This window comes from Tachypleus tridentatus, chromosome 6, assembly GCF_004210375.1.
Source record: "Tachypleus tridentatus isolate NWPU-2018 chromosome 6, ASM421037v1, whole genome shotgun sequence".
NCBI lineage: Eukaryota > Metazoa > Arthropoda > Merostomata > Xiphosura > Limulidae > Tachypleus > Tachypleus tridentatus.
Genome location: NC_134830.1, coordinates 132,521,426 through 132,543,468, shown reverse-complemented (window position 1 = coordinate 132,543,468; position 22,043 = coordinate 132,521,426). Strand labels below are relative to the sequence as shown.

Genomic DNA, 22,043 nt, shown 5'->3' with positions numbered 1-22,043 from the left:
TACTTCCAACATAACTGAACTCTACTTTGCTTCAGTTGGATCTTAGTATTTAATTGCAGCTTTCCTGGCATTTTCCAAGTGTTCATTGTTTCTGTTGTGGTAATGCTGATTCTTATATTACTTGCATCAAACACTTAGTTTCCCAAGATGGTCTTAGAGTTATTTTCATCTTGGACATTCAATACCTGATGTTTTGTAAACAAGTTCATTGATATTTTTTTTCTTTTCTAACATTATATTATGAAAAGTAGAAGAAACATGACACTTGTATGATGCATGCTAGATGTTATGTCTAATCAGTGTCAGTCTATGTGGTGTTCTACCAACAAATAGGCTACTCTTGCACAGGGCTCTTACACTGCCCAGTAAGTTGCTCTTTACATTATAATCTTACAGCATTGCCCATTTTTTTCCTGGTCAATAAAAACTAAATTCAATTGTTAATTTTGTTCTACTCTCCTTTCACTCATCCATCATATTTTCAGTGTGGCATCAACACTTTTGTTCTTGCTAAAACCCATCTATGTATAGTTTATTTTTAACTACTGACCTCAGTTTCTTTTCTACAAGTTTTACAAACATCTTTCCAATGTGGGTTAGGATGAAGATACTTTATGTTTCACATTCTCATCAATTTTAAAAGTTTTAAGGAAGAGTATTATTGTTTATACTTTAATATTTTTCACTGTAGTATGCACAGAATAGTGTAAAAAAACTTATGACTGTCATTAAGATAGTAAGAATTAAGAAAAACTATATTCAAGTGAATGTTTTTAAACCAACTGCATTAAAGAAAAACAATAAAAATAACAAAACACTGATTTCTTTTGGAACAGTTCAACTTAACACTGTAAGTCTGTTAATTCTGTACAACTTTTATTGGCATTAAGGTAAACAACAGTTTCTTTTACCACTTACCCATAAGTGTAAGTAGTTTGCTTTTTAGTTGAGAATCTAATCGAGATATCATGTGTTCAACAGCATTTCTGATTTCATGCACTCTTTCATCTTTCGCAGCTCTCACACTCTCAACGTTTCTTTCTACCTCTTGAACCAAGCTGATCAGTTCCATCAGACGTCTTCTCAGCTGTCCAACCTCCTCCTTGATGTTGCTCACATGCTGTTCATAAACTTCTTCAAGAGGCTTAAAAACATGTCCTGTATGCTGTGGCAAAAAATGATATTTCATTAAAAGACATCATAATCACATCAATAAATCTTTTTGTTAGGATGAAATTGGATGTACTTTCCACAAGGATTGCATATTTTAAAATGTGAAGTTAAGCATCAAAACTTTTCATCTTCACAATACAGTAGTTACAAGATTCATAAACTACACAGTGTCATATAATCTACTTTTCATGTGGAAAATTATCCATGTCCAAGTACCACTTAGTGGTTCAAAGGCAAAACAACACCTAATCAAGTTTCAGAAAGGAGAATATTTTTTAGGACAAAAACTAAGTGTTTCAAAACTTATTACTGAAGTACTGATTCTGTACCTTCTGTTTGAAACTTATCAATTTTTTGCATACAAAGGAGTTACTTTAGTGATAAAATAAATCCTAAATACTTTTCATGTAAGAATGGCAACAGTAAGATTTCACATTATTTTCAGTACACATTACTTCAGCAACCATATTTTGTGCATGTTTCTTTAGATGAATAAAAAATATATATATACCTTCCTTCAAACAAAATTTCCTCCAACTTAATCATCTTAAAAGTAGATAAAAACATTTAGATGCCCTCACAGCTAAGTCTATAATACTGTTGGAGAATTAATCATGGAATAAAGTTAACATTAATTTCCAAAACTTCTCTAACATACCATTCAAATTCTATTACTGTAAAAAATAAATATTAGATGTTAGACTGATAATTCATTTTTCAAAAATTATTTTTTGAAATGTACACAAACTCATATTTATTTTACATTAGTTTTTGATGAAACATCAGTTGCACCCAAAAATAACTTATTTTCACTAATGCCTAATATTTCATAAGATGAATGATTGTTTCAAATCAAACATTAACTGAAGAACTTCACAAAAGGTTCTAAGATATTTCTACTTCCAAAGCATTGTTTAGTCAATTTAAAACAAACCAAACAAATTATCAATACTACAAAACTATAGTTACACAACATACTTTAATTTTATACATTTTCAAAAGAATAAAATGACAGTTTTGATTTTCATTAATGCAAGGGTTTTTGTTTTCAAACAATTAACCATTTTTAATTACTTATGAATTCACCAAAATTTTCTAAAACAAACAGATGCAAAAAATAAGAGGTGCTTACTTAAATATTGCAACAGGATCAGCGTAACATGCATAGACACATGAAGTACTTATTCTATAGCTTGTATCATAGTACATGTATCTTCATAATTAGACAGCAATAACAGACTAAATATAGTCTTACAGAACATAAGCATTTGAAATGTATTTGTATGTTAGAGATTACACTAATAATCTTTTTAAGATTATTTTTTTCTTAATCATAACATGAAAAATCACTTCACCTTTGGACTAGTAACAACACAGACTTGAAATTTTCCCAAACATATCTTTAATAACAATCCTTCATTAAAAACCTCATTTTTTGTGTACAAAAAGAAACTTGTAATATTTATTAAAATTATACCAAATCTTGTGAAGTTATACATACTGCATCAAAAGTTATTGTACAAATACTTAATGTGTGCAAATGTGTATATAAACTTGTGTATATTATACTGAGCCCATCATGAAAGGGTTAAATAAATTTTGGAATTAACTCACTTAAAGACTGTGGCATGCACATTTAAGACCTGCCCACTGCAAAAGGGTTAAATCATTATGTTCACACACATTCTTCAAGTGTACAATCAGTTCATCATATTCACCTGTATAGCAACTTACACTTCATATAAATTACATTTACTTACTCAACAATTATGTAATTATATTTATGATCATTAGACATGTATACAAATTATTGTTTACCAGTACCAATCTTTGATCAATCATGCATGGGCTCACAGCTTTATGATACATAGAAACAGGGAAGTAACAAACATATGATCTTACTGTTTTTGTCAAAATTCACATTATTATTTGAATGAGTGTTAAGAATTTCACAAAAAGCTACATGAAGGCTATCTTCACTAGAAGCAAAAAACTATGGGGAAGGCATCTAGTCATTGCCACCCACTACCATCTCTTGGGGCACTCTTAACAATGAATGGTGCAACTGATCATCATGTTATAATGCCCCCATGGCTTAAAGGATGAAAATGTATGGTGTGACAGGGGATTCAAACCAGCAACCTGCAGATTGCGAGCTGAATGCCTTAACTACCTTGGCTGAACTGGGCCCATTTTCTGAGAGATAAAAATCTTTACAGAAGAATAAACTACAGCTTTTCTTATGCAATATCATTTAATAATACATTCTTGTATATTATTTGTGGAGTTCATCAACTAAACATTTTAAAGACTTTTGTGAAGCTCTAGATCATGTGAAAACATGTCTTTAATCACTCAACTGGGGATACACTCAATGGTTAAACTCTCACTCAATGGGGAATTATTTTAACCAAATACTGTCAAATGTATTACAGTTAATCAGCTTCCACATCATGCACTTCTCCTGGGATAGACTAGTTAACTCATTCTGATGTCATTTGACCATTTTTGCAATGGGGAGGCTGTTTTATCTCATCTGAACTATTACACTGCACAACAAAGTTTTTGCTTCTTGAACACTGTTGGGTGTTCGTTATAGATTTTTAGCTGCTGATCACAAAAATCACATCCAAATTTGCCCATCATGTTCCATTTCATCAAAATCTTCAGTTTTGCTACAATGGGAAAGCAATATCAGGGCAACTGGAATCTGTCAATGCTTGGCAAGTACTGTTGGACACTGCAACATGATGCACTGGACACTGAATACAAATGAAAATCAGGAGAAAAAAAAAAATGAACTTAATCGCGTATTAGAAACAAATACAATTAAATCCGTTATTGCCGGTAAACAGTTAACTGTCTATTTCTCAGAGTTCCTACATGATGAAGTAAAACCAAAACTATATTTGTGTATACCCACCAGGAACCTGTCACAATCAGCAAAAACTTTTCAGGAAGCAAAACTTTAAAAAAAAATCGTTGTGCAGTGTTATTTCTTTTATAGCTATCCTACACTGTTTACTGAATATTTTGGTTATATGGCTATGTACTGGTGGTGTAATTTAGCAGTTTTGTAACAGTTTAAATAATGGTATCAAACAGACATAAGCTCAAAACTGCATCAATTTTGACTGAAAGTTTAGCTAGTAACAATTCGTTTTTGTAATCAGATTCTAAAATTTCAGTCAAAATTGATGCAGCTGTATGCTTATGATGTGTGATGTCATTATTTAAGTGAATAAAAAAAAAAAAACTTAAATCATACCATGAGTACATTAACAGATGTTTTGGTTATATGGCTAACAATATAGTTATGAAAAGAAATAATTGCTCAGACAAGAAAAAACACCCTCCCCATTTCAGAAATAGTCAAATGACATCAGGATGTGTTAACTTGTCTTTCCCAGTTGAGGGATTAAAAAACTTTAAAGTAAATATACATTACATTTGTCTAACTCAAGATTAAATTTGTGCTACAAATTTATGTTCTAAAAAAGATATTGTCTATTCTTTCATTAATCTTATGTCAAAGGTTGAGAAGTACATGTCACAACCTTTCACAAAGGCACTTTCAAAACAACCTCAGCATTATCTTTTTTAAAAATGCATAGAAACAGACTTGAAAACTGCATGTGTCCTGTAAAAAAGTACACATCTATTTCAAACAAAATCTACTTTGTTTTGTCACCTGATGAGAAAATAAAGTAGTTGTTCTTCACATATAAGAACAGATTCACCTCACAAAAAAAACAAAACATGCAACTGTTACCCAACAATTTCAGTAGTTTCATGTTTACATAAAACAAAACCTACATTTCATTGGTGGTCCAAGTGCAAAGAACAAAAAAGGCCAAACCTAAGACACTTTTGTTTTTCATGTATATTTTATTTGTATAAAATAGATAAAATGTAAAAATTAGAAAATCGTGTATTTAAACAAGAAAACATAAATGAAAAAAAAAATTAGTGATGTTTAAATATGAGCTGTTCATGAATTAATTCATTTGCATCACTTGGTTTTAGCTCAGGAATACTACCTTTCATATGTTTCATAAACAGATGAAAATAGTTGTGAAAAGGAAAGAACTTATGAAAAGGAAAAGAAGTTATAATTGTCCATAACAATCTGTAGTCATTCTATAATAAAAATATAATATAGTTTGTATTTTCTGTGGTAGTTAGAAAGTCAGTGAAGTGGATAAAGAAACAAGTGTAAAGAAAAATAACTGATAGTTTTTCTGTAAATAAAAAAAGATACTGAATACTCACACAAGTTTGAATGGTTGAAAACTTGTTTTACTATAAGCTTACCATATTCCATGGAGACGTACTTTGTACATTCAGAATTATGTTATGATGTAGTTTCACAGAAATTGGGTCAGCAGAATGGATAAAACTGTTGAGTGTTAACAATATTGTTTTTTTTTTAAATCACACTGGTCATGCACAATTAGTTTAGTATGTAACTCTAGGACTAATTTAAATTTATTAAACTTGCCAAACTGAGATTGTTGGATGTACAGCTGAAAACATTGCTGACAGTAATCTTACCCAGCAGATGAAACAGTGCATTCTAATCTGTTATCAATAACAAGCACAGTACACTTAAATTTAGCTATACTCATAGGACAATGATCTGTAGTTTCATCTAAGAAAGTATATTGCTATGAGTGAAAGTTAATATTAATGAAGTAGAAAAGTATCTTTGTGAAACTTGTACTAAGAGTAACTCAGTGGCAACACGATATAAATTTGCACAAAATAAACTTAATGTTACAGGATAGGTACAAAAAACTTTGTTAAAACAAAAGTTTTATTTTTCTAAAAAATCCTAAAGTTCTTCAAAACACAGAATACTACAGTTCATGAAACTAAGTTCAACAAGCCAGGTGTTCAAAGTCACTGGAAAATGTTCAACTACAAAAACTAGAATACTGTACAAAAATTTTATCTTGGGTAATAAGCAGTAACAAAAACCCTGAAAATAAAAATATAACTTTAGCTAAACCTTTGGAACTAAAGGTCTTTTACCACAAAGTCCCCTAAGCCTAACAAACAATATTTAAAACAAACATACCATTCCACCCCACAGAGCACACTGGTGACAAATGCACTGTCTACAGTTCTTACAAAATACACTCAGTTTTTCTTTGTGTGATTTGCACCTGTAAATTAAGAATACAAAAATTTGTAATTTGGTACCATTTCATTTAGTCAATTAAGAAAAATAAAGCTACACATGGTAATGCATATAATAAATATACATGATTCCATTAACACGTCCTTGGTGTTCACTTAAGACATCAGTTTTTCAAAGAGAACTTGCTCTAGGTTAGCTATAAATATATTTTAGGCTATCGTTTAGGTAGTACACATGTAAAGCAATGACTTTCCTCAGCTGGGAATGAAAACAATGCAAATCAGAGAGACTATTGATTAAATATTTAAAGCCATGCATTAATAATGTGTTTTCCAATATCATTAATTACAGTTTAGATAATACTAGACTTAATATGTTTTAATGCAAATTCAGTAAAGAGACTAAACATTAATATACATTAGTTAAATACCACTGTTAATAATGCTTAACATTGGATTTATACACAATGAACTTCAGTAATAACACACAAAAGCAACTTTCTCCATAGATAAGTGTCATAGGTTTAAAATTTAAAACACTTGAGATTTTAATTGTACAAATAAAACTTAAAATATGTACATAAAAATAAAACTGTTCAGTTTCTCATTGTCAACATTTCAACAGAAATGTGTTATGCATTATATTTCAGTTTGCAGTCAGGAACAATCATCAAAACAGGCACACAATTCTTTTTTTCATTTGTAACAGCATTCACAGATTATAGAAATTCAGTTCATGAACTTAATATTTGTCAAATTATTGTTTAGACAAGGGCTGTATCCAGTGTTTAGAAAAAAGAACTTAGCACTTATTCTAATAACTTAGTTCTAGTTACTCTAACAACTAAAGTGAAAAATTCAGATTTTATTACAATTACACAAAAACAATTTCAATTTACTTTGTTCTTGATACTGATTTTTCTTTTATATATTTCATTACATTTAATCTTTAGCAACCAAAAAGGAACCAGCACAAACAACTTACTTTTCCTTTTCTGGGATGTCAAGTTTACTTGGTCCTACCAACTGCAAAGTATCGAGTTGTTGTGTGACGTCCTCAACCCAACGACAATTAACAAGCTCATGAATGTGAAGAGATGCCCTATAACCAACATAAGGTAACTAATATTTTGAAACATTTTAGCTTTACATCATTAACTTAGCAATTAAAACTTGGTTCCAGAGCAAAGCCACACTGGGCTATATATTGTGTCCACTGCAGGGAAACAAACACTGAATGTTTACACACTAAAACTGAACTGGGGAACAATGACCAGTTAACTAGATAACCTATGAACATTAATTTCACTGATTAGTGTCATGTAATATATTAAATGAACTTATTTCTGACTCTCCTGTTATTCAACTCTCATTTAAAATAATCATTTAGCTGAATATCAAAGAGACCAAAGATCAACCATACCTAGACAGGTTTTTTTTTTTTTTTTTGCTGCAAGGGTAGGTCATCATGTTTGTAAGCTTACATTTAAAATTATATTGCACTAGAATTATGTATTTATGTTAACAAGTTTTGTTTCAAATTGTAGATTATAATTCAAATTTCAGTATTGTTTACTATTTCATTATTTAAAAGTAAATATTAAATTTCAAAATACTGATCATGATGAGTCACTTGGTATGTTGAATGTAGCTTTGGTTCAAATTAGTTGTTTGTGATATTAAAACAAAAAATAAAATTAAATATTTTGTAAGGAAAACAAAAGGGTCAAACAAGGATGTGGATAAAGAGGTTACAGTTGCATGTGATTCTCTGACAAGATATATCGGTAGGATTGTCTGTGGGATAAATAATTACATTATGCTACACAGGTGGAGGATACAAGTGGCAGATCAGGAGATATAATAAAGAGATGCAGTTCTTGCATAAGTTGTGGGAAAGTTTTGGAAAATCTCAAAACATGTTTTGCAAAGTCATTTAGCAAAGTTTACAATTTTATTGTATAAACAACATGGTTTCACTAATTATAGATCTAGGCTTACAAATATTTTGACATTCTTTAAAAAGGTTACTTGATATGTAGATGAGGACAAGGATATAAATTTGGTGTATCTGGATTTTCAGAAATCATTTGACCAGGTACCACATAAAAGGCTTGTAAAAAATTATATCTGTTGATGTGGGGAATAAGTTAACAAATTGGACAGAAGAGTAGCTAGATGGAAGAAAGCAGAGGGTTGTTACAAATGAAGCTCAGTCAAACAGAATTAATGTCAAAATGAGATACCTCAGAACTCAGTCTTAAGACCACTGCTCTTGATTTATATCAAGGACATATATGAAGGAAAAGTCAAGTTATTAAATTTGCAGATGCTACTGAGGTCTTAGATGTTAGCTGTGAAGAGGATGCTGCTGATTTAGAAAAGGATTTAAATCATTTAGGGAGTTGGGCAAATAACAGATGGGTACTAATTATAATGAATGCAATGTGGGCTATAATTTTAATTCTATGTATAATTTGGATGGCAATAACCTTTACAATGTCACGAAGGAAAGGGATCCTGGTGTAATAAGCACTCAGTCTCTAAAGTCATCCAAGCAGTGTGTTGTTCCAAATGAAAGGGCAATTTGAGTTTCAGGTTCTATCCAGAGAAATATTGAGCAAAAGTCTAGAGCAGTGGCTCCCAACCTTTTTTATGCCCCGCACCTCTAAAAAAAATTTAATATGTTCTTGCACCCCTTACAGTAATTATTTATTGAAAAATAAAGGTGAAAGGCGGCCAAAACAAATGTTATCTTGTACCCCGTGAAACACTATCTCGCACCCCTGGTTGGGAACCACTGGTCTAGAGAGATTAATGTTTTCATAAGGTAAAAACTGAACACAATATTCCAAAAGTGGTCTACCCAGTAGACTGTACAATCAGATTATAAATTGTTGAAAAGAGTTTAGAGAAGGATTACTACAATAGTATCTGGGATGAAGGGATTGTCATACGATGAGAGGCCAAACTTTTTCAAATTGTTTTCTCTTGAAAAACGAAAAGTTTGAGAGGATATAATTGAAGTGTTTAAGATTGTAAAGGGAAATGATAGTGCTGATGCATCATCTTTTCTCATACTTCAAGAATACTATGATTAGGGTGACAACTTTTGACAGGGTAGGAGTCCTCTTCAGCTAAGGCAGTTTTGTTTTTTCTAATAGGATGGCTGGCCATTGGAATGGGTTATCTTGAGATGATGAAGAGTCAAGTGAATTTAAGTAACTAAGAAAAAGCTTGATAATTATACAAATGATAATGGTTGGCTTAAAGTTGTTGTTTTTTTATGTTAATTTAGTTTAGAGTGTAGATTAGCTGAGTTGAATCAATAAATCCCATATTGTCTCAAAACAGTCTTACATTTAATACATTGAACAAGGTGACCCCACCCACATATTCCACTTTCAAAAATACATGCTCACATACAACTGCTTCCGATATCCATAATCAATGAAAAGCTCAGAATGTCCCCCACATGATTGTTTGTCTTTGCAAAATGTTTATGAGAGGAAACCTTCCTTTTCAAAGTAGTATTGAAGCAGAGAGGCAAGAGATAATGGAACTTGAAATATTTTTCTAGATTCAACTATGGCCTATTTATAAGCATAACAAATTATAGTGGAAGTCTGTGGTACTGATATAGTAATATTTTTTTTTAAATTTCAAAATGCATATGTAAAACCTATAAAAATTTGTCTTATATCCTCCACATTTGAAATTTAATAAGGCTTAGAAAATTATGACAAGCTGCAAACCAGCACAAAGTTTCTAAGTAGAAGAGATTGTTTTCTCAATTTCTTTATTTACTATCCTAACATTTAAGAAAAAAAACTGGAATTTAAGAAATTTTTTTGTAAATAGTAACAGCTAAGTACATTTAATGTGCTATAACTGGAGTGTAACTGCTTTACAAAATACTGATATAAAACATGACAGATCACTTTGTAAAAACCAATTTTTTACTACTGGATATGGCAATGAGTGCTCGTGCACCAAATTATTGCAGCTTCTGTAATGTAAGACAGCTGAAAAAAACAAAGAAACTATATATAATGTTATGAAATTTTAGCTATTTCAACTGAACATTCATGTCTTGTCATAATTCGTAGTCATTTTAAAATTAAAATTGTAATTTATATTTAATTTTTTATGGTGGTTGAAGTCAGTCAAATTGCCTATATCCATAAAAAGATACAATAGTGAAAACAACAGATAAAGTTCTTCTTAAAGTTTAATAATTGCTTTGAAACAAAAAATTCTACATGTGAAATTTGATAATTTTTAAGGCATAAAAATATTTTTAACCTTAGAATCAAAATTACTTTGCACACTGGATAATCAACATTCCAAAAAAGTGAACAAATCATTACTTTAAAAAAAATTTAAAACTTGATAACAAAACCTGACATTTTGTGTACATCCTGGTAATGTTTACTGATATAATCTGAAAAATTTTGTGAAGATACTCACACTGTATCAAAAGTTGTAGCACAAAAAACTATAAGCTTAAAACTGTTATGAGCTTGGTCCCTGGAACCAAGCTCATGTTGAGAGAGTTAACCAATTATCAGTTTCACTAATTATCCAGATTTAATCATCATAATGAATTTTATGTTAGTATCTTTTTCACAGATATATGTATTAAAACATACATGTAGATGTTACTATAAGACTGAATTTAATAAAATATTTTATATAATTCAAGATAAACAAGTATATTTTTTAAAAATTTACACTTATATGCTTACCTGCAATGAGGACATTGTGACCTTTGTTCAGTTAACCAGCGCTGAAAAGAAAATCAACAGAATATTAAATGGCTAATGAAACAAGTCTTTAAAAATGATAAAACTTGTAAACTTAATACCACATAGAAAGAAAAATGCAAAGTATAATTAGAAATAAGCTTTTATTGCAAGAGTTTGTTACCATACACAATTAGTTATTTATGCTCTGTCAACCACAAGAATCAAACCAAAAGTTTTTTCTTTACAGCATTAGAAACCACCAAACTTACAGTTGAATTCACAAGGAGATGCATGAAAATGGACTAGTTATGGTTTCTTCTTAAATGTGTTTTCCTTGTTGCATATTTTCATTTTATATAAATTACAATTTCCAAGAGAAATTCTATTTTGAAAAGATAAGCCAAATTTTTGCAAATCCATCAGAAAATGTTTGACAGCAAAGCAGAAATAAATATCAATGATATACTTTGTTAAATAATAAAGCCCAATCTGATTTAACTCTTGCAACTTCAGCAAAAAGCAGGCATGTAGTAGGTCATTGACTCATAACATGAGAAACTTTCAGGAAGTTGACTAAGTATTTGATATTAAGAGTTATTTTCAAAAGACAAATGAAATAAGTATCATTTATTTCTTTTACATTAACTCTGATAATTTTATGAAGCCCCATTTCTTTAGCACTATCTCAAAACTAAAAGTTGAACAGCTACTATTAACAATGCTGACAGGACTGGTCATGTAATTAAAAATACATTACACTAATTTAAATAAAATAGTGCAATTTGCAAAATAACCTGATTACTAAACAACTTGTGTAGATTCACCAACTCAAAGTGTAAGAGCATATTTCAACAATAAAATAATAAAAACTAATTTCCAACCATTTCTGCCTACATTTCCCAACTGAAAAGCTTCATTTAGTCACATTACTGAGGTTAACTTAAATGTTGTTACTACTCATAATTACACTTATTGAATGTTCATACAATGTTATTGTTTCCTAATTTAATGGAATATGTTTATCTCAATTTTAGTGAGGCAATGATATACAAAGAGTAGAAGTGGCATAAACATGAATACATAAAATTTCCTACATAAAACCATTAACTTGTATTTTTTGGTACTACTATAGCATGCAGTCTACAGAGATATTTACTCTATAGCTTGCAATCTACACAGATACTATAAAAGCACTGCTGAAACTTGTTTATTTGTAATTGGAACCAGTCATTGAAAAGTAATAAAGTACAAAATACAGTAACATAATATTTTTTGTTACAAAAATAATCAGAATAAGTTCCAACAATCAAAACTAGTGCAATTACATCCTAAATGTAAGATAATCTTTTGGTACATACAATTTATTAAATTATTTGCTAAATAAAAACAGATAAATCATTTTAAAAAATTGTTTTAGCAAATCATTACAATGGTGATAGTATGTGTAAACCACACTACAGTGTAAATATCTCTGAAGGCCACATCCTACAGAAGCTTTTTTTTTTTTTTTTACTTCAAGTAACTTTTTGAAGATTTTTTTTGTAAATACATTGATACAAACTTTCAACTTTATACAATATTATCAATTGATAACACCATGTTTTCATAGTTTCCACTTAACTCTTTGATAGTATAAAAGTCTAGAATTTGCAATTGAAATTAACATTGGTTTGGGAACCCCTGCCTTAAGGCACAGTGTGTTTTCTTATAGCATAGCCACATCGGGCTATCTGCTGAGCCCACCAAGGGGAATCGAACCCCTGATTTTAGCATTGTAAATCTGGAGCCATACTGCTGTACTAGCAGGGGGCACCTTAAGGCACAGATAAAACAAAGCATATTATACATGCACTTACTCGAATACACATGTAACAGCACAACTTAGAACAGTGTGGACACACAGATAAAAAAATTATATTATACATGCACTTACTCGAATACACATGTAACAGCACAACTTAGAACAGTGTGGACACAGATGAGCATCCCTCAATTTTTCCATACAAATGAAGCAACGAAAAACTTCAGCAAGACTCTGGAATTTAAGCAGTAAAAAAAAAATGTTATTAGTAAGCTGTTATACCTATAGATGTTAATATTCTAGATTTACTGATATACATGTTTAAGTAACAGCATTTCACAATATTATCCAATATTCTTTCGAATGGCCATATAAAAATACTTGAAGTTGTTACATTCAACCTAGAATATATCACTGTAGAAATACAATTACAGTAATTAAGAGTGACCATAATCTGTTTAAGCAATAACATCTTAAAACATTAAAAGGACTTAAGATAACTAGCTCTACAAGAAAAAAACACAGAAAGCAAACATCTGTAGCCTCCATACTTGCAATACAATTGTAGCAACTTCATTGATTTGTAACTTTCACATATCTTGCTACATACCCTAATTTCTATTCACATCTACATAATTCCAGTAGAAGTTAAAACTAAATTTAAAAAAAAAAGTCAACATACTGTAGTTACATGAGCAACATTATGTACATGTGTATCTGTAAAAACCCAAACTGAACATTAATTTTAACAATAGTATCAGATGTTGAAGTAGTTGTATGATGTTGTAAATGTTCCCAAGTCCCATTATCACTACCCGTTGTATGATGTTGTAAATGTTCCTAAGTCCCATTATCACTACCCTCAACTTAAACTGGATCAAGCCAGTCAATTCTACTCAATGCATTCTCATTTTCAGATTTTTTTTTTAATTCTTACAAAGCTAAAAGTTAAGTAAGGCTGTTTAGGAGCTGTGTAGATAAAAATGTATACCATTAAGAATGTTTTAAACATATTACAAAGTTAGTTAACATTTTATTGCTTTTGAATGAATGGTTATAAATTAAGTAATGCACACTTTAATAATTTTTTTTTTTTCAAAGCATCTGCTGATAAGCTATTCATTAAGAGGGTTAGTATGTTAAATATTAGTCATAAATGCTGAATCTCTGCAGTCTCCAACTAGATTTTATAATGGAAATTTAACTGTAATCTATCAGCTGGTTTATAATCATACTTGATGTTAGTATAACATAAACAAAAGCAAATTTGTTCATACATTTCCACTCACAAATGTTCAATAACATGGCTTAAGAAGTCAATTTATCTTCTGTTAACACTGACAAGGAGCAAGGACCTAGTTCATACAGCTGAATGTGGAATGTCAATTTGTCATATTGCTTTACAATATATATTAAAAAAGAAATTAAAATTGGTAACAATATAGGGCAAAGTTAAAGTATTCATCATTTGCAGGGTTATAATTTGTTTAACACATCTGCTATCTAATTTTCCCAAGTATTTTTCTATAATGTTATTAAAATCTCAACAAATAAAAAAATGAAACAAGTTTCATTTACCTCTACACTGTGATCCTCCATTATAAGGAAACTTGTTCGGATTACTCAAACATTCAACTTGTTTCCATGGTTAACTAACAGTGCATATAAAAAGAAAATACAAGGCTTATGGAAACACTGCAACATCTTAGGTTTTATATAATGTACGAGACAAATAAGAGTTATTGTTAACAAACATTTCTTATAAAATTTCTAGTACAAACTGATATTTTACCAAAGTAACCTAGAAACTTAAAAACTACCCCACAAAAATGAAATTAAATGAAGCATTAAACAATGTTGATACCTTTATCTACATTTGGTATGTTGCAAATCTAACCCTTTTTAACCCAGAAGAAGCACATTATTATTTAAACCATATTGATATAAACATACATTTTAAAAGGATTCTATTAGTCCATCTAGGGTATCTCACCCATTTTGAAAACTCAAATCTAGCCATGATTTAAATATTCATCAGGCCATTCATTAAAGCTACTGAATTACCAAATCTGGTTTCTTTGTTGTCCTTCAATTACATGCTATTTGAAGGTGACTAGTTCTGAAGGCCTACTGTCCTGCTGGGAAAGTAAAATTAAGATGAAAAGACTTCTACCCTCACAAAAATGCTTGTTTCCTTGTCCCACCATTTTTACCATACACATAAACAAGTCCAAAATACTATTAATTTCCATAATATTCTTAAACACCTCAGATATGTTCTTCCTTTTCCAAAGAGAAAACCATTTTAGTGATCTTAACACATCTTCTTACAACAGCCTTTTTATCCCAGGTACCATCCTAGTTGCCTTCCTTTGATCACCTAAAGGTAAGGAGCCCAAAACTGAATGCAACATCCCAAACAGTTTAACCAGAACCTACACAATCAAATGATAATCTTTTTAAATACAATTTAAAAGCCTACTTGCCCTACCACTAGTAACTGCATGAATAACTTATTTTTAAGAAACTGTTGAACTGAACTAGAAAATCAAGATCCTTTGCTTCAATAAGGACTTAAAATAATTCCAACCAAACACATACACTTGCAATTTATGGCATCCCACATGTACTACCTTACTTTTATTATAATTAAAAGCTACTTGACAGTTAGTTATCCAACCCAAATGATTCAAGCCTTTTTGTACAGCTGAAGCATTCTCTGAACAGCAGTATCCATGATCTTGATTTCATCAGCAACTAAGCAGTTTATTGGCCATTTCTCTATTGTGCCCTTGACATATACCAAAAAGAGCAACATTCTCAACACTGAGTCCCAAGCTACTTTCCCACTTTAACATTAATACAATATGAGTGATTTCCATTTGTAAAACCCTCAGTTTAAGTGTATAAACTAACCCTTGTTACTATAGAAAAAGCAAACAATTTATTAATCAAACTACAAGTAAAATGTCCTAAATACAAGTTCATACAATTCACTGAGAAAACCAGTTTTAGACATCATTAAAAACATTTTACAAATAAAATTCTTAAACTAAAAACTCTTTCTTGATTTACAGTTTATAAAGCCATAGAAGTACAACCTTAAACTCTGTATCGACTTATTGGATGGCTGCATAGTTTTCTTAGCTGAAGTGATCTGTCATTCATTCAAAACAAAATCTTGCCTAACTGATCACTTAACTTTGATTTGGGGATGATACTTGTCTGATTAATGAAAATGGTGTGGACTTCTACTTCAAAGGCTTCTGAAAAGTGCAATCCTGAAGATTAACTAAGAAATTCACTCAAGTCACAACTGGAGAAAGCATTTTTAATTAGATTGAAGGTGTCTGGCTCAGAAAAAGCAAACAAAGAAATCAAGTCAAACTGGATCTTATTACAAGTTGTATGCCTTAATGGTCAGTACTTGGACAGCTGCTTTTCCTTATTTACAAAATTTGGCAAGCTTTTCGCAAATATTACAGGATTTGTTGTGTACAACATTTTTGTTTTGAAATAAGGCATTTATACTAGAGATTGGTATACAAGTTTACAAAGCCTTTATTAAGACAATCTGAATGATGATTTTCATACTAAGAATAAAAACACTTTTCATTTTACAGTTTTCATAATTAATTTACAAAACCTCTAGAAACTGTTAAATGAAAAAAGTTTTCTTTTGATAAAATTTGATATTTTTATCTGTTGTTTCCTCTACTTTAGCAGTAGATGTGGCAAAGTTATCGATGTACATTAAAATGACAAATTTTGGATAAAAAAAAGACATAACTAGATAGAAATTTATGCATGATCCACCAATAAAGTTTTTTTCTTTATCAAATTATTTTTTAAGCTTACTTACCTGACCTAACAAGTTTAATTTTGTAATTTAATATTATTAAAACTATACAATGATAAAAAATAAATTAATTAAAACTAAGAAATCTGGCACTAGCTTAGGTCTTTTTACACTTTGGTAAACATTTAGTAAACCTATTTTTCTTTCATGACCTTGGATGTCCAGAAAATAAACTTGGATAGCTTTCAAATATGCACTTTAGAACAGAAAAATATATATCTACTGGAACAGAAATGTCAAAAGAATTAATTTATTTGGCTTTTAAACTAACCAATAAAAAGGTTTGCAAATCTCAATTACTGCTTAGAACTCTTTAGAATCTACTCAAACATAGTTTGTTTTGAATTTCACTCACTGTAACACAAGGGCTATCTGTGATAGCACTCCCTAATTTAGCATGAAAAGACCAGAGGGAAGGTAGCTAGTCATCACCACCAACTTTTGAGGTAATCTTACTGACAAATGGTGGGATTGACCATCACAACACTCGTGACTGAAAAGGTGAACAAGTTTGGTGGGACAGAGCTTCAAACCTGTAACCCTCAGATTGAAAGTCGAGTGCCCTGACCATGTGGCCATTCTGGGCCCTCATTAAGGTCTCTTTTGACCCAAGTTTTGACTGTTAAAATAAAAATAAACTATATTATTTACATAGTTTAGAATATGCTTACCTATTAATAAGAAGCATGTGTAACAACAATGATGATAAACCCCAAACTACAAAAACTCACACTGCTGCATACCACCCATTCCCAACAGTGAAAAAAAACCAACATTTGGAAAAACTTTACAACAAAACATTATTGTAAACACCAAATATATTCAAAAACCAAGTATGAAACTAAGGTCCATACTATGTAAAAACTACACTGATAAACACAACACCAACATTATTTATAATACAATGCAACTGTCACAACTTTTACAATGGAGAAACAAGCAGAAAAATGAAAACTAGATTCAAAGAACACCTTCACATGTTTTTGAACACTAAAAATCAAAAAACACAACATAACCATAGAAAACACCCAGATACTAAGTATGGAAACAAATATAAACAAATGTAAAACCAAAGAACTAAGACCAATATAAAGGAATACCTTTATACTGATGCTAATTAACAGACTGACATCCAACTACAATGCTACCTGCAATCCCATGCTCATTTATACTCTCGTCCCTAATAATGCACCCACAATGGTCAGTTGCAAACTCTTTCTTAGCCTGAAGATGGCCAAGGAAGGTGAAAGCGCTGTTCTCTGCTTTAATAGTAAAAGTGTTACTCATACGAGCCATTCTGAGATACATTCTTTATTTCAAGTGGGTTTCTCATCAAGAAAATTACCAACATTATTTTCATCCTATGTAAAAGAAAAGAATAAAAGGGTGAAAAACTGAGAAAACTTAAGTGAGAAGAACATTAATAACATAGTGAGGAAAAAAACCTTCAACATTGATTGATTGTGATGACTAAAATTAATCAAATCTTTTTATAGCATTACATCCTAGACATAATAACACCTCATTTCTTATACTACCAAGACTATTGTCAATGGTACTTTAATAAATATTGCTGATGATACCAACTATAAAAGTTTAACCTCATTAGTTTACTGTTTAGATATTTTCACTTGTACTACTGATTTATATATCAAATATTTATTCCAAAGTATGTAGATAAAGTATTAAGTGGAGCAAATAGGAACAAAATAATATGCTTATGCTATCCAGTGAGAGATGTACAGGATATAACTTATAGAACCTGAGAGATAGTTGAAGGTGGTGGTAACAACATATTCGTACATCCTAGCTGTTCCATCCACTAAGACAAACTAAAACTATTGAATTAGAAAAAGTAACTTAAAGCCAGCACTTATTAATCACTTATCTTTCATGCTTTCATCAACATTATCAGAACCTTTTACAGTTTTGAACACTTCACTCAGATCCCCCTCAAACTTTTCTCAAGAAAAAATTTTTAAAGATCTTGATCTCTCCTCATAAAGCAACCCTTTCATCCCAGGTACCATTTTAGTAACCCTCCAGATTCCCATCCAGATTATACTTATAATTAAAATTAAGACAACCCACATTACATTTATTATAATTAAAATCCATTTGTCATTTATTTGCCCAACTTACTAAATGATCAGTATCCTCTTGTAAATCAGCAGCATCCTCTTCACAGCCAACAACAACCAAGATCTTGATGTCATCAGTAAATGTAGGCAACTTATTAAACATTCCTGCATCTATGTCATTAACGTAAACCAAAAATAGCAATGGTCTTACGACTGAGCCATGTACACAACTTGCAACAACAACCCACTTTAATTGAACTCCATTTATAACAACCCTCCTTCTTCCATAGAACTACTTTATCTAATTAGTCAACTAAGACTTCACACCTACAGAAATGTTCCTTTAGAAGCCTTTTATGTGAAATTTTTTCAAATGCTTTCTGAAAATCCATTTAAGCTAAATTACAACTTCACCTTATCTACATATGCAGTTACCTCTTCAAAGCATATCAAAATATTTGCAAGGCAAATTTTTCCCTTAATAAACCCATATTCACTATCCAATAAAATTCTAAAGTTTGTTAATTGACTTTGTAAAGTATCTTTTTTTCAGACTTTCCAAATCATTTCTCACAACTGATGCAAGACCAACAGACCCATAATAACAGGGACAGGTTCTATTACTCTCCCTTGAAAATAGGAGTGGCATTTGGTAATTTCCAATCTGTTGATACTTGTCCACTATTTAAGCACAAATGGCTCATACATCCAATCCTTAACCTCTTAAAAATCTTGGGAAAAATATTATCTTGCCTAGAAACCTTATATTTTAAACTTCCCAATTTTATATTACGAAGCTCAAAATTTATAGAATTGTCTTGTTTGTTTTTAATTTCATGGAAAACTACACAAAGGCTATCTACATTAGCCATCCCTAATTTAGCAATGTAAGGCTAGAGAGAAAGCAGCTAGTCATCACCACCCACTGCCAACTCTTGGACTACTCTTTTGCCAACAAATAGTGGGATTGACTGTCACATTATAATGCCCCCATGGCTCAAAGGGTTACCATGTTTGGTGTAATGGGGGATTCAAACCTGCAACCAGCAGAATAAAAGTCTTATTCTTCAAACTTCCCAATTTTCTTTTAACAAGTTCAAAATTTATGCAACTGTCTTGTTCAACTTTGTTTTCATCTATCAATTGTTCAAGATGAGGAATACTGCAATTTTCATGTACATGTTGAAGCTAAGAACGTAAGGAAAAATGAACCTGAAGAGCTTATTGATAAGTATAAAATAAGGAAACATTTATGGAAAGTGGTCATAGCTTCATTTTGTCAGATACTGCCAAGAATAAATTGTGAGGATAAGATATTAAGTAGGTCACTAGGACTGAATGACAGGCTTAGATCAATATGCAGGAATCAGCTGGCTGGATTTATGGGATAATTTTAATGGGAAAGTTAATCTTTCTGGAATGAATGGCTTGCAATTAAACAAAGCACTTGTTAGCAAGGGCTATTAACTCAATTGTACTGGTTGATGTAAACTAGGGGTAAACAGAGGTAAGGGCTATCATATTAGGAAAATAGGAAAAATTACCAACAAGAAAATGTATATAGCAGGCATTAAAACAAACTTTTAGAGCCTATGATTATTAATTTTGAAATGCTAGGGGTATAAGAAATAAAAATTATGAGTTCAAAAGAGTTGTGGAAGCTGAGGATTTTGATATTATGGGCATAATTGAGAATTGATTGGATTTGAACAATTTTGATGAGAGAAAGGTTCAAGTACAAAACTACAGATTATTTACTGGAGACAGAATTGAAAATTTGGAGAGGAGTAGCTTTATACATGAGAAAAGATGAGTCAGTTTGTGTAGGTGGTGTCAGTGGGTATAAATGGAAAAGTCATGTAACTGGGATTTGTTATAGACCACCAGATCAAAATATGGAAGTTACTGAAAAATGAAATCAGAATAATAGCTGAAACAGATGTTATTATGGGAGATTTTAATTTCAGTGGGATTGATTGGGAAAATTTAGTCTGATAATGAGGAGGTATAGGTTTTTGAAAGTTGTTCACAACACTTTTATAGACCACACAGTGATGGAACCTAAAAGAAAGGGCACTATATTAGATTTAATATTAGAATTTAATGCAAACATCATAGAGTTATGACTGGTAAGTATTTAAGTACAAGCAACCCTAGCACTATTATGTTTGGGATTTTACTACGTGTAGAATTAAAGAATAGTATCCCAATTCCAACTTTGATAAAAACTCAATTTTGATTAAATAAGATTTGTTCCAGCTTCTGTAGATTGGACTAAAGAGTTGGGAAGGGATCTTCAATAAAGGCGAGAGGCATTTATATGCATACAAAACGTGTATTCCTTAAAGAACAAAAAGGGACAACAGAGCATAACAAGTCAGCATGGTTTATTAATGATTTAAAAAATCATATCACGGATTAACATAATAAATTCCAGAAATATAAATTTACTGGAAATAATGAGGGCTTGGAGAACAATAACAAATCAAGAGAAGTGATTAAGAAGAAAGTTAAAAAAGTAAACACTGATTATAAAAGAGGATTGCCTGAATTGTTAAATAAAAGAATAAAAGTATATTTTTTAGATATATGGTGAGGATTGGACCTCTTAATGATAATGGGGAGCTGTCATTATGAGATGGTAAATTTAAAGCAAATGTACTTTTCAGATTATATGAAAGATAATACAATTATTATACCTCAACCACAGATCTTAATACACGAGGAAAATAATAATAAAGACAATTTTAAGTTCTGAATTTCTATGAGAACATTTAGGAAACAAAAATATACAAGTTCCTTCAAACAGACAAATTTTGTCCTAGAATATTAAAGGAACAAAGATTTTATGAACTACTAGCTAATTTTTTTTTAATATGTTATTGAGTACTGGAAAAGTATTAGAAGATTGGAAGTTAGCTAATGTTAGTCTTATACTTAACGGAGGTGATAAACATTGTCCAGGCAATTATAAGCCAGTTAGTCATACAGCAGCAGTTTGAAAGTTTTGGAAAGTAGTTAGCTTTTGGAATGAGCTGCCTTCAAGGGTGTTGCAAGCAAAAAATTTAACAGAGTACAAAAAAACAGTGGATGAATACATGAGTAATGAAGAGGTGCTTACAATCAGGAGCTGGAAGGGACATCCTTGGTGGGCTAATTAGCTTCATTTTGTTTTTTTTAATTTTATATATATTTCTCATGTTTAACTTAAAATTTCCTCCTTTCTCTATCTATAATTG

General features: G+C 30.8%; 1 protein-coding gene across 8 annotated transcripts in view; it reads right to left on the bottom strand.

Annotated features, from left to right (window-relative positions):
- LOC143253690 (E3 ubiquitin-protein ligase TRIM37-like) overlaps positions 1-22,043 on the bottom strand; it is a 67,264-nt gene that overhangs the window by 43,906 nt on the left and 1,315 nt on the right. For 2 of the 8 annotated variants that reach the window (XM_076507942.1, XM_076507944.1), the window contains exons 2-7: positions 14,443-14,516; positions 12,997-13,098; positions 11,064-11,104; positions 7,301-7,417; positions 6,254-6,341; positions 919-1,165 (exon numbers count right to left, since the gene is read on the bottom strand). In XM_076507942.1, coding sequence (XP_076364057.1) covers positions 919-1,165; positions 6,254-6,341; positions 7,301-7,417; positions 11,064-11,104; positions 12,997-13,098; positions 14,443-14,463 — 616 coding nt within the window. In that variant the 5' untranslated portion in view covers positions 14,464-14,516. Of the gene's footprint in view, positions 1-918; positions 1,166-6,253; positions 6,342-7,300; positions 7,418-11,063; positions 11,105-12,919; positions 12,961-12,996; positions 13,099-14,442; positions 14,517-15,131; positions 15,245-15,965; positions 16,131-22,043 lie in introns of those variants that run through there. The other 6 variants (XM_076507943.1, XM_076507945.1, XM_076507949.1 and 3 more) reach the window with 6 other exon arrangements.